At 39.3% G+C, this 14,771-nt stretch overlaps 1 protein-coding gene across 10 annotated transcripts in view; it reads right to left on the bottom strand.

The window, feature by feature from the left end:
• IFTAP (intraflagellar transport associated protein) overlaps window positions 1-14,771 on the bottom strand; it is a 60,633-nt gene that overhangs the window by 30,830 nt on the left and 15,032 nt on the right. For all 10 annotated transcript variants that reach the window (XM_081099346.1, XM_081099345.1, XM_081099343.1 and 7 more), the window contains one exon: window positions 12,644-12,799. In XM_081099346.1, the coding sequence (XP_080955472.1) occupies window positions 12,644-12,776 (133 nt within the window). In that variant the 5' untranslated portion in view covers window positions 12,777-12,799. The remainder of the gene's footprint in view (window positions 1-12,643; window positions 12,800-14,771) is intronic.

The raw sequence follows: 14,771 nt of genomic DNA, 5'->3' as shown, positions 1-14,771 counted from the left end.
GACCATAGTAAAATTATTCCTGTAACCCACAACACCATCAAAGTGCCTTATGAATAATATAAAATGGTGCCCTAGCCAGTTTGGCTCAATGGTTGGAGCATCGGCCCACAACTGAAGGGTCCCAGGTTTGATTCTGGTCAAGGGCATGTACCTTGGTTGCAGGCTTGATACCTGGCCCCAGTCAGGGCACATGCAGGAGGCAGCCAATGGATGTGGCTCTCTCACATCAATGTTTCTCTCTCTATCTCTGCCCCCTCCCTTCCACTCTCTCTAAAAATCATGGAGAAAATATCCTCGGGTGAGGATTAACATAAATAAATAAATAAATAAATAAATAAATAAATAAATAAATAAAATGGTGACATGAAATGAAAAGTTATATTTAAAGTAAAACGATTGTTGTTACCCTTTGAGTGGCGAGTGCAAAGAGTTTCACAAAAGCTATGGTTCTTCTTCCCAGAAAAATGAAATATTTAAAAAGCACAGAATTTTGAGGAATTCATACATCTCCCCGTACCCTCCTTGATCTCATTTACGGTATACTTCTCACCGCTGGTCTGAAAGTCAAGGTTCCTGGGCTGCACACTAGAACTATGAGATCAAAATGTGTGGCTTGATCCCCAGGAATCTGCATTTTAATAAGCAGATCTCCCGGGTGACCTTTACACATACTTAAGGTAAAAGTCCCAGGTAAAGAGTCCATGCAGTAGAATCTAAAAATTGAGAATAAAAAAGGAAGTATCTGATACCTCATCTTTGTCAAAGCATAAAAATACCCTTGCCTGAAGGCCATGCGTAGACAAACTATTTAATCCATCCACCAGAGGCCAGTGTAGGATTAGTCCCTGTAGTCTTACTACACAATAGACAATATACATAGACACTATTCAATACATACTAATAGTTGGTCTTAACTACTTCAAGGAATATGTTGTAGACAACTAACATTGTAGATAATATTTTACACTTTTCATATTGTAGATGCAAGATTTCTTAACCTTATGCCCCGCTCTTAAATCATAATAGTCCCAATAATCATAAAACTTTACACTTGAGTAAATCTTTAAAACTTACCAAGCACCTTCATATACATATTTCCTCTGATCCTCACCACAACCATATGAGACACCCTGAGCAGGCAGAATTATCCCTGATTTACAGGTTCAGGGAGAGTAAGTGACAGGCCTGAGGTCTCAAAGAATTAATAAATGCCTGAAGTCCGACTTCTGAATTCTAAGCTAGAATTGTGCCTTTTCCATTACACTGGCCCTGCCCACGACGAATCAGAAATATAAGGGCACTAAATGAAACTCTTCATACAACTACATCACTTCACCCCAAAATCATGCCCTTCTGTCTGCCTACACAAAGATGCGTCTACTTAAGACAACCTCTTTTACTCACGTAGGTGGAAGAAAGTTAGAGGGATAAATTTTTTCTCTCTCCTTTCCAAATAAATGCTTCTTAGAAGTTTTCAAACTTTCTGAGGTAGAATAACCTCTTCTGCACAAAACTGTATAATCCAGGACTCATCCATTGGCATACAGCCAGCATTAGGAAATGCAAGAGCAGACCTAAATGCTACATGTCTTTCATTCCCTCGTTCTTTCAGGGCACTCCAGAACATCCTCCGGGGGGGTGGGGGTGGGGGAGGGGAAGAGAGCTTGAAGTAAAAATATAAAAAAGAAGCAGTCTAAAAATTCACAGTTCTTATCATTTTTATTGCTATTTTACTAACTCATAAACAGTATTTATTCAAAATAAAACTGAGACAATCAAAAAACCAACAACAACATTCTGGATATTGTTTCATCAGCACCAACTAGAGTAGTTAGTATTGCCCTACCAACCAACCTCTACACAGTCTATAAGCAGTTGCATTGCTATTGTGCCTTCACACGTCGAGAGCATTCGGAACACACAGCACACAGAAATAAATAAGAAGGACACATCAGAGTGGGGACCCTGTCTCCTTCACCTTGTATTCCCAGATTCCAGCTCAATGCCTAAAATATAGCAGAACAGTCAGTACTGAAATGACCTCCACATTAGCAAGAAAAACGGGATTGGTGCTATAATTAGGGACTGAACGCAATACCCAGAAATTAAATGACTGGCTACAAGTCACACAAAACATAACTTATGGGGAAGAAGAAAAAAAAAAGAAAATATGGTACTTGATTCACAATCTAATCAGCAATTCGTACACTGTAAAATCCACAAAACACATAAACACAGTGTGATGATTCCTCCCCGTGCTAATGAAGCAATGGGCTGCAACATGAATCTCTCTCATCTGGGACGAATCCAAGTAGGGGGAAAAGACACTAAAAATGTCATACAAGACAGATTGCGGTTTGATTTTCACATAAGAAAGATCTGAGTTTTGGTCAAGATACAGTTTCCTGTTTGCATCCTTTGGGTTTAGCTGACCATTTCAAAGAAAATATTATTGTTTTATGGCTGACAGAACATTTTGCTAAAACCATCCAGATGTGACTATTGTACCCATTCAGCTGAATCAGGGGATGCAGTCTTATGATCACCTCAGTGTCAAACCGGGTAATTTACTCTTTTCCATCAGTATAACACTATCTTGAACAACGAGTCAAAATAACATCTCAAGGTAAAGAGAAATGCAAGCAAAACAAATGGGCATGTACTTATCAGTGTTTAAATTGGCTACTTAAAGGTTGATAGTGACTATCTTAAAAGTTTATTTGTGTTACTATAAAGGTCTCTGCTTGTGCTTTGTAAAAGTTCAAAATGCCATTTGCCTACTGAAAGTTCACCTCTCTAATTTATATGTATGTATAAAATATACTGTAAAATATATATGTGTGTGTTGAAAAGATATTGAGAAGTAAAAAAATGATTTTTTATTTGCACTTAAATCAAATTTAGAAACTTCCCACAATATCTTTCTTCACTGAAAAAAAAAAAAAAACAACTAGAAAAAAGTATTCATTGTAACAAACTACTACGCACTAAAGACACCACCCAAAGTAAAATTTAATGGTTGTAATTCAAAATGTTGTAAATACTCAAATACATTTTCTTTCCTCATCCAATTATACCTAACTACAGCAGACACAGAAAACAAATGAATATCTATGGGCCAAATATGCATGGGTAGACTAAAAATGAATTATAACAACTGCGGCTGAAGATTTATGCTAACATATCTAACACCAAAATGGTTCCATCAGCTCAAAATCCATCAGGATCTGAGGGAGGAAATTTCCTTCTGCAACTGAACGAGCATTTTTCGGTGTTTCATAATTTGTCAATTTATTCCCTAAGTGTAGTGATTTAGTGATGACAAAAGAATTAGGGAAACAAACGAAAATTGCTTAATTACAGTTTGCAGATGTTCCCCCAAAGAGAAAGAACAGGTTAATGCTACTGATGCTGTTTCTTCCATAGGACTGTGCTATACATTAGCTTCACCCAATACTATTTTCCTCCTTCAGTGTTCTATGTGATGTTTGATGTAATGTTGTGATAAAAGAGTCACATACAGATAGCTACTGAATTTATGATCAGTAGAAAACCATAAGCTTTTTTTCTTTTCCTTTTATCCTTTGCAGCAATACCAAGAAAGAAAGAAACCATCAATAAAAAGCTTTAAAATAACACCACGACCTTATTCTCTCCCTTGGGATGCCAGATTAATTGAGTTTTCTAATTTCCTCATTGCTTCTATTGGCAAGTCCTCATGAGATGCCTTCTATGAATTTCTCTTGAGGGTAACATCCCAATAGCCTAATGTCTTAAGTTAAAATATGTTTATTGCTGTTTGCTGTGTTATTTTCAATTGTGCGCTTTCCTGTTCAACTCACATATGCAGGGGTGCTTCCAGAGTGGCCTTTTTTTTTCCTTTATGTGGCTAACGGAAAAAAAAGGAAACAGAAAGACATTGCAAATGGCCTGTGAACTAAAAACACCACTCAATATTCAGTAGGGAATTGAATGACTGATAACAACAGCACAGAAAATGTGGCTTTAAGTGCCACCTGGAAGGGTAAAGCCGGTCAGTTCGTTTCCAACTTCCTGTGGCAGACGATCTGCCCGTTGCAAGGGCATCAAAACAATGCTAAGCCTGCTGGTCTCTGGCTAATGCTCTACGGAAAACAACCGCAAAAGGCTGCCCAGCAAGACGTGTTTGCGCTGCTGTGTTGTCTTTCAGGAGAGAAAGCCGTTTCTATGCTCGGCTGACATTCCTTTCCTGCTCTGAAATTGGTTAAGAGGGCCAGCTGCTTTCTGTCATTTCCTCAGTGGTGTTTTTCTCAACAGATCTTGAAGTTCTTCAGAGTGGGAAAAGCCTCGTTGTGGCCCTATGGAAGCTTAAAGGTGCATTTCTAATGCTAACATTCAAAACAGCTCTGGGCACCAAAATGATATGTCAGCTTAGGAGATGGGCTGTTTCCTGCACTGTCACCAGTTTCATTTTTAATTACATTTTTAGAAGCTGTTAAATGTGAGCAGTGATAGTCCTCTGGCTGAACGGACAACTCGAAATGTACCAGTCAGGAAGTATAAGCCAAACCCCAGCCCAAGATTCTAAGCTCTGGACAGAACATGCACTCAATAAGGAAAACGTAAAGGACTCCTGTAGTGAGAGCTGTGGCCTCCGTGGGCCTCAGCGTCTCCCAGGCAAGGTGCTGGTGACTGGCCTTGGACTCTTTCTTCTCCTTAATCCTCTGTCAATCACCTGTAACCAAGTGCAGCATCTCAATGGCCCTTTTTGCTTCCCATTTTCCTTCCACTACCCTAGTCCATATCTCCACACAGAGGTTTCTGTTCAGCCTCCTAGCTTGTCATCCGGTTCCAGTTGTCTTTCCTTCTTGCCTCTACCTTTCCCACCACGTGTGTGTGTATGTGTATATGTGTATGTATGTGTGTATGTGTGTGTATTGTATTTGTGTGTGTGTGTATATATATGTGTGTGTATGTGTGTGAGTTTAAACTCTACGATGGCTCCCAGTTAGCTAGTATATCACACCCCAAAGTGGGGCATCGGGACACAGTGCACTCTGCAGGCTCTTCTTCCTGTGCCTACCCATTAAGTGTGAATGTCCTTTAGGACTCAGTCTGAGGCCTATCTCAGTCTGTCTCTTCATCATTCTGAATTCTCCTATTTTCTTTTCACTTACTCAACAAATATTTATTAAGCATCTACTCAGTCTACCAGGCACTGGTTCAGGCCCTGGAGTAATAATGGTGAACAAACCCCACAAGCAACCAGGCCCCATGAAGCCCACATTCTGGAAAAGATAGAGGAATCCTGTTTTGAGGTAGCACTTCTATTTCTGGCTCAAATCACCTGCATGCCAGAGACTCCCAGATCCTGAGAACTGCCCAGCGCTTAAGGTAAGGCAGAAAAGTGAAGTGGGTCAGAGCATGGGCTTTGCAGCCACACTGATTAGGGCCATAATCCAAGGCCACCCTAAGTAGTCACATAACCTTGGGCAAGGCTGTTAGAGCTGCCATCACAAAACACCACAGGCTGGTGGCTTGAACAACAGAAATGTATTTCCTAACAATTCTGGAAGCCGAAAGACTGAGATAGATCACGGTGTTGGCAGGTTTGCTTCTCCTGAGCCCCCCACCCCAGCCCTCTCTTTCGCTGCTCTCTTGCTGTGTCCCCTCACAGCCGTTTCTATCTGTGTGCACTTCCCTGGTGAGTCTCTCTGTTCTTACAAGAACACCAGTCATACTGGATCAGGACCCACCCTTATGACCTCACTTAATCTTAATTGCCTCTTTACCGACCCTAAATCCAAATACAGTCACATTGGAGGTTAAGGTTTCAATGAATAAATTTTGAGGGGACAAATTCAGTCCTTATCAGTAAGTTACTTAACCTTAATCCTTGGTTTCCTCATCTGTAAATTGGGAATAATAAAAATTAAAATGTAAAAATACTCACTAGGTTAGTCTAAGGATTAATTAAGATGATCCAAGTAAAGTACTAAGCATAATACCAAGTACTTAGTAACTGTTAGCTACTTATCAATAATATTACACTAGATTTCTTACAATCTCACAATCCCAGATATTTCTGGGGGGAAAGGGGATAGAAGTACAGAGGAGGGCCAGAGGCCTGAAGTTTGAATGCTTGGCTGCATCTCAAGCAAATTGCTAATCTACAACGATTTTCATTTCTCTGAGCTATAAAAAGGCGTAGTAAATAGCTATTTGTTTGCATCATTGTGGTAAATAAATTACTCAAGACAAATGCTTAGTGAATATACCAATGAAGGAATCCTATATAATAAAAGCCTAATATGCAAATTGTCTCCTCAGGCGGTCCTTCAACCGCTTGCTATGACATGCGTTGACCACCAGGAGGTGGCTCGGAACATGGCGGGAATCGGCCACACACTGCAACCTCTCGCCCTCTACCTGGGGGTGGGAGTGACGGGCGGGGGGGGGGGGTGTGGAATACAGGGTGTCCACCGCCGAGCTCACTCTCGCTCCCCTTGCTACCCTCCCCCAAGACACAAGGGCTCGCACGCCAGGGGACCACCCCCTCCTCCCCTCTCCCTCACCCCGCGCCGAGCACCTGTGTGGAACCTGCCCTGGACCCACATGGCCTCTTCCGGGTGAACCAGGCCACAGCCACCAGGACCACAGCCACCAGGACCACATGGGCCAGTAGAGCTCCCTATGGGTTTATGCAGGAGCCGGTCTGCGAGGCGGGCGAGAGCACGCTGCCCGCCCACTTCCGTGCGGTGCCATTGGGTGGCCCAGAGGCCCACTCTGTGCCTCAGCCCACAGCGTCCAGCCATGCTCACCACATCTCTGAGTGGTCGCATCTCCGAGTGGGAACTCGGGCACCATGACTCAGGCAGAGGGGGCTGTGTGGAGGCCCGGGGGTCCAGGTGCTGACCAGGGCCCAGAGATTAGCTGGGACCTGTCCTTCCACCAGACACTTGCACTTCAATCACCAACCAGGCCTAGGGACTGCACCCATGCATGAATTTCATGCACCAGGCCTCTAGTCTAAAATAAGGAGCACTGGACTGCCTGTTCCAAGCCTACAGTTTAGACAGAAACAAACCTGGAGCTGGTGTCTTAAAGGAGTATCGGTAGTCTTGCTTTTGAAGGGTCTGCATTAGCAGAATTTGTAATCTAAACCAGTGGTGTTCAAAACCAGTGAGGCATCAGAATTACCTAGAGAGCTCTGCAAATATAAAACTTCCTAGACACCTAGCTATTGGGTTCTCACTTAATAAGCCTGGGATAGTGTCTGGAAATTTCTATTTCTATGAAAGTTTGCTACTATACAAGTTTTTCTGAGTATCAGCCACGTTTGAAACTACTAGCCCATAGCAGCGCTTCCCAGTAGAAGTACAATGTAAGCCATACGTGTGGTTTAAAATTTTCAAGCATACTTTTTAAAAGTTCTTTAAAAAGTGAATTTAATTTTAATAATATATTTTATTTAAGCCAATTTTCTAAAATATTATCATTTCAAATGTAGTCCAAAAATATTGAGATATTCACATCATATTTTAACTGTCTTTAAAATCCTGTGCTCACTCTGTACTCATCACATATCTCAGTTCACATGCAAAATTTCCACCAGAAATACTTGATCTGTATTTATATTTCATACAATTTACACTTTAAAAACTTTGATTCATAAGTTGTCCCAAACACATTTAAAAGTTATCCAATAACTGAATTATTAGTGTTTTGATGGAGATTTAAATTAATTAAAATTAAGAAAAAATTAAAACTCAGTTCCTGGGTAGCATCTGCCACATTCCAAATGCTCGGCTGTCACCTGTAGCTAATGGCTCCTGTGATGAGCAGCGCAGGCCTAGTGATCACAAATCATGTGATAAGTGTACATTCCTGAAATACGTAATGGTGGTAGACTATTGGCATAGCTCCTTAAATAACTAAATATGAATAAAGTAAAAAGTACAGATTAAACTCTCTTGTGATTACATAATATTAGTAAAATCTAAGAAAAACTAAAGTCTATTCAGAGGTTTTGAAACTAAAAGTTTCAAAGATATTAATTCAAACAATCAAAGGTCTGACCACCACCAGTGAATAAAGCCATGGGCATGGCCATTTGTGCTGAACACTCAGATATATGATGTTCTAATTACAGGAAGGAAATTTAGTTCAAATATTAACAAGTACGAAAGGAAATAGAGAGGGTGAATTGACAAGAATGTTATTCAAATACCTGTGGAAAGAATAGTAAAACGCTAAAAGGACAAAGTATTGCAAGTGAAATGAGAATAGCATAAAGAAACCTGGAAACAAAAATCAAACATTAAAATCAGAAACAAAATATTTGATCCAGACATAAAGTGGATAAATATAGCAGTGAACAGAAAGCTGTTTTAAATGGTAATATAGAAATTGGTAGAATCACTTGGGAAACTGGATCCTAAGGATTTTAAGAATGAAATGGGAGAATGAAAAACAAGGATTTATTTAAGAGTTAATGATAAAATCATAGTGATTCACTGCAATTTCCAAACTGTTTTAAGATGAATAGCTGGCAAAAAGAAAAAGTTTAATGGAAATTAATCATTTAGCCTGAAGCACAAAATAGGTGTGTGTGTGTGTGTGTGTGTGTGTGTATCCCTCCTATGAGCTTTCACAGAACTCTGCTTCTGTCCATTATGGTACTTTTCACACATTAGTGTAATTTCTTGTTTTCTTATTTTTCTCTCACACTGGACCATCTAGAGCTTGAGGACAATTATTCTTTGCTCCTCAGCACCTAAAATAATACCTAGACTATAAGGACTCAGAGAATGAATGAATGCATTAACAAAAAATCAAATATAAGTTTTCATGTCCAAGTTTTTATAACCTAAAAAAATGACAGCAATATGACAGACAAGGAAGAAGAGCATTTTTCCCTTTAGATGGATATTCTAGAAAGGCTTATAAATTAATCATATTCACAAAGAAACTGAGACACCTAAGACTGCAACCTAACATCTTATCTTTAGCCACAATAATGTCAACAATATAATAATGTCTTCATCAATAATGAATAAAGCCAAAAATCCACATTCTTATTTTCTCATGTAAATCTTAAAACTTGGTCTTACTCTCTTGAACTGAAGACACTATTGAGAATTCAATTATAACTGTCTCTTTAAAATAAATGTCTCCTTAAAGATTTTGATAAAACATTATATCTATTATCAAATATGTGCCTCGGTTTTAAAAAACAGAGCAGCCCAGCCAATGTGGCTCTGTGGTTGAGCATCAACTATGAAGTAGGAGATCATGGTCGATTCCCAGTGAGGGCACATGCTTGGGTTTCAGACTTAATCCCCAGTGCAGGGCATGCAGGAGGCAACCGATCAATGATTCTCTTTCATCGTTGATGTTTCTGTCTCACTCTCCTTCTTCCTTCCTCTCTGAAATCAATAAAAATTTTTTTTGAAAGTAAATAAATAAATAAAAATTAAAAACCAGAGCTGTTCTAAAAAAATTAAAAACCTGTAAAATATGATTGAAATAAATGTACTGTAGGGAGAATTATGCTATAATATGAACAGTTTCCAACTGTTTTCCAAGAGACTGTAGTGGTAATGTGAATATCTTTCAATAAAGCTATAGTTTAATTTTTTCCAGGGAAATATTTTTAATAGGATTACTGACCCTTTTAACACTCTTAGAAAGAAAATGAATCCCATCAGCACTCTGGCATATAACTATTATAAAATTAAATAGAACAGTCAATCAGTGGAAATGAGAATAGACCTGAGAAACAAAACTTATTGAAGAAATGTGCATAAGTATGCATGGTTTTAACCACACATACTCTTTAACAGAGAAAAGATTCCACTACATAGCAGCAAAATGACCAAACAGACTAAGAGAAATTAAGGGCCGAAAAGAAGGGGAAAACTGTGAAGAAACAACTTTCATGTTTTCCTTAAAACTGAATGAAAGCCTGGCCGGTATGGTTCAGTGGTTAAGCATCAACCTATGAACCAGATCAAAGTTTGATTCCCTATCAGGGCACATGCCCAAGTTGCAGGCTTGGTCACCAGTAGGGGGCGTGCAAGAGGCAGCCAATTGATTTTCTCTCATCATTGAAGTTTCTATCTCTCTCTCCCTCTCCTTTCCTCTCTCTGAAATCAATAAAAAAACATACTTAAAAAAAAAACACACAACTAAATGAACCATATTTACTTTGATCAGTTCTCCTATCACTCAACTCTTAGGCCTGTCCCTAAGTCCCGTTTGGTTCTTCAGAAAGTACTTAAATGTTTCAGGAGGAAAAAGGATGCTTACTGATTTAAGACACATTTCTGCACTCACAACTCTTTGTGCTTTAAGAGGAATTTTTTCAGGTCATTAGTTTATAATGTGAATGGCGCCTAGGGATATTTTGAAAGGAAAAAAAAACTAGTGTGCTTGGCGATGCAGTTTATGTGATTTGCATCATCATTTATTTCAGCTCAATTTGGGGCCCAAACTAAACTCAAAATGAAGTGACCACATGTGTAACAGTTTCTGTCTCAGCATGCAGTTATCATACAGAACTCTGAAAAGAGAAGAGCCCTCCTTACCCCCAAAACCAAAATATTATAACCTCCTTAAAACACCCAAGTCCTTGCACGTTCTTACTCTGCCATAGTACAAAAATAAAGTCAGCTTTACAAATAATTTGCAAAATAATTTTAATTATCAAAATGCCATTGGCATACCAAATTGCATAAATTCGGCTGGTTCTACCCGTTTTCACACACATACACACACACACACACACACACACACACACACACACCACTAGACATTGCATACTGGCACGTTTGGGTCCAGTAATTATGGAACTAAATCATTCTCCTCAAAGAAAGCAAGCATCTTCCTAAACCCAAGTTCATAGATGAAGGTGATTCGGCCATTATCATGATTAATCTGATCCACATATCATGTCAATATAGATCATTCAGAGTCCTAAAGGTAACTAGAGATTTCCTAAAGTCTCCATTTCCCTTAAGGATAAACAAAACCACAGTCCACAACTTTTAAGGGTAAACAAAACAGATATTGATATTCCAGCTACTTTGTACAACAAAAGAAACAAGTTAGAATCACTTTTTCTTTGCTTCCTGATAACAACCCTACTTTTACATTTGTCAAGGACACATGAATCATGACTTAAAAGCATGACAAGTATTTTGAGTGTCATGATCTTTAAGATTATGAAACTCCTTATTCTCATTCTCAGGTACATGTTAGAATCACCAGAGGAACTTTTACAAATTATTGATTTCTAGACCCCAGCTAAAACTTAGAGTGAGCCCTGGTATCAATATGCTCTAAAAAAAGTGGTTCTCAACCTTCTGGCCCTTTAAATACAGTTCCTCATGTTGTGACCCAACCATAAAATTATTTTCGTTGCTACTTCATAACTGTAATGTTGCTACTGTTATGAATCGTAATGTAAATATCTGATATGCAGGATGGTCTTAGGCAAACCCTGTGAAAGGGTCGTTTGACCGCCAAAGGGGTCGCGACCCACAGGTTGAGAACCGCTGCTCTAAAAGTTCCTCCAGTGAGTCCAAGGTGCAGCTAAATGGAGAACCAATGGCCTCACAAGTGTGGATTAATGACCCAGAAAGGACCAAGGTTGAGAACAAGCCAATGAAGATCCGAAGCAGAATTTACAATATAAATTACAAACTCAAATGCCTACAGGAGCCACTTAAGTGAATGAAACAGGCGATGTATACACACATTTTTAGATTGTGTGAGTGCCAGAGAGCACTACAAACTAGGGAGCTCATGGGGCAAGGGCTCCTGAGCTCTAGCTGATATTGCCGACAGGGAAATTACAGGTACCAGATCTCACTTATCAGAAAAAACACATCAAGATTTTTATGTACAATTTCGCAACTCTTAAATGTTGGCTCAATTTAAAAAACAAAAACAATACTGTGGGTGGCAAACAAAAAACATAATGACACACACACGACACAGGCTTGGCCTTGAGGCTTCAGTTAATCACTTCTGGTCTAAAAGTTCGTTTCCGTTGTACAAAAATCAGAGCACCATCATCATCATCATCATCATCATCACACAACAACAATACCTAGCCTTCAGTAAGTACTTACATGTTAGCCAACATGCTGAGAGTTCTACACAGATTCTCTCAATTCACTGGCACCAACCTTTGGGGGTCTATTATTATTCCCCTTTTCCTCGATAACCCCGTTCCCCAAGATCACATAGCCAGAAAGTGGCGATGCCAGGATACAAATGTTTGCAGTATAACTCCACAGCCTATCCTGTGCTATATTTCTTTAAAGTTTTAAACATGCTTTAAAAGCCCTCCACTGTTTGCACCTGGGTTTCTCCATAAATAAAATGAAGAGATTATACTGATTGATTTCTCAGGTCCTTTTTAACTCTCAAATTCAACAGTTCTTACTCAATCATACAACTCCTGGTTGCATTAAAAATGTTGGTATTTACATGAATCAGCCATGAATGCCCTGATAAGAATTGTCTGATCAAAGGAATGGAATGGATGAATGAATGAATGCTCATCAAACAGTCTTTTGGAAAAGGAGCAAAGACATAAAATTACACTAAAATTCTTTATCTCTACTACTATAGAAAGTTTACTTTTCCATTTTACCTTTCGAAAGATGAGTAAAGGTGCTCAGAAATTCTTCATATGTTTGCTCATGACAATTAACAAACTTATCCAAGACTTCTTTAATTATTTGATCTTCATCCATGGTCTCCAGTTCTGGTATTTGGGCAGGCATTCCTATTCACGGGGCCACTTTATCTATGAAACGAAGAAAAGCATGAGCTGGACAGAGTCATGCAGTACCAGCCTTTCAGAAAATACTGTAATGAGCAGGTGAAAGAATTGCAGGACTCAAAAGGACAGGTCAAGATAGTTACTACAACAGTAATAAGGTCTAGTTCAAGAGGTCAGAGTTCATTCATATCCTAGCTTCTGAAGTGCTATCACAATTTTATTTTTGCTTCAATTTCCACATTTCTATCTCCTTAATTCACGCCTTTTCATCTTTGTATCCCAAATGTTTAACAGCTCAGGAAAGGGCATAGAGCTGGCAGTCAATCAATATGAGGCTAAAATTATAGACAGTCCCTGACTTAAGATGGTTCAACTTAAGATTCTTTTTTTTTTACTTTAGCGATGGTGTGAAAGCAATATGCTCTCACCATACTTCAGATTTGAATTTTGGTCTTTTCCTGGGCTTATGATATGCAGTACAATACTCTCTCCTGATGCTAGGCAGTGACAAGAGGCTGCACCTCCCAGTCATTCACACGATTATGAGGCTAAACAACTGATACTGTCTAGTGCAGTATTAAATGCATTTTCAACATACAATATTTTCAAAAGCTTATGCTGGCTTTATCTCGATGCAAACCCATCATGAGTCAAGGAATATCTGTTCTCATTTGAGCAGGCACTACAGTCTGATGTGGCTAGAAACTGGTAAAACAATCATGTAAACTTGCCCACTTACTTCACCTGTGCCTCACCGGACATGGGTTCAAGTCCTTTCATCCTCCTGACTAAGCTACCTGGAAAAGGTTACACACCGCCTCCTTTCCATCCGGAAATGAAATCCGGACACGGTCTGGACACACTGAGATGGGACTAACTCCCACCCTAAATACTGCACTCCTGCTACATAGCTGAAGACTGCGTTCACGTCGCTGGTGGCCCCTCCAGTGTCAGTTCACTTGCCATAACTAAATGCCCGATGGCTAAGACACAGTGACTGCCTCAATCCACACACAGTTTAAACTTTGTCTTTAGTGATGATGTTTCACCTTGTTAAATTCCATTCATTCTGGATGGAAAGTTAGTCTCACCTCGCTTTGAGAAAACTGACTATCTATGAAAAGCACAGGAGCAGTTACTGCCTAAGTAGCTGGTGTGATTCAGGGAGGATAGTAAAGAGGAGGGGTTCTCCAATACTGTCTAACAAACAGAGAAAGCACCAAGATTCTTATATTTTGCTAAAACAAGAAAAAAATCAGTTCTCTGTTATTAATCATATTTATTTGGTTAGCTCAGAAAAAAAAATCTTTTCACAAGATGATATCTAACCTCATTTGAGGGAAGGATATGATCTGCATTAACATGAAAGTACTTACAGCTTTAATTTTTATTTCACTCAGAGTAACTATTCACATAGTTCCCTGTAGAAATACTATCTGGCTTGCTTTTGCGATGCTTTTCCAGACCCCACTGGAGATTTTGTGTAATATGTGGCATTTGCCCTGATTACCTTTGTGAACTCCAAACTATTCTGAAATCTGAAATACACCTGACCCCAAGGTTTTAAATAAGAAATTGTGAAGCTACATGTACCTCCCAGGATTGGAGTGAGGATTAAATGAATAGACACGGCACCTCAAGAAGTGTTAGCCACGATGATCATGGTGATGACAGTGGATCGGGCTTAGCACTTGGTCCTCTGCCTACACAAAGACCTCTTTTGACTGTCATTCCTCTGACTTTGGAGGCGCTGCTATTACCTTCAGATAAATCAAGATGAGTTCTCACTCACTACAACCCCAGATAAAACAGGGTGCTATAAAAGACGGGGTGAAAATAAAACGTGGAGCTCTGTACCAACTCAAAATGAAAGAAACTGTTTCAAACTATTTTTGTTGTTGTTGTTAATCCTCACCCAAGGATATTTTTCCATTGATTTTTAGAGAGAATGCAGGGGAGGGGAGAGACAGAGAGAGAGAAACATTGATGTGAGATA

The sequence above is a fragment of the Myotis nattereri genome, assembly GCF_964212035.1.
Source record: "Myotis nattereri genome assembly, chromosome: 9".
In the NCBI taxonomy this organism is placed as follows: Eukaryota; Metazoa; Chordata; class Mammalia; order Chiroptera; family Vespertilionidae; genus Myotis; species Myotis nattereri.
This window is presented reverse-complemented; position numbering and strand designations above follow the sequence as displayed.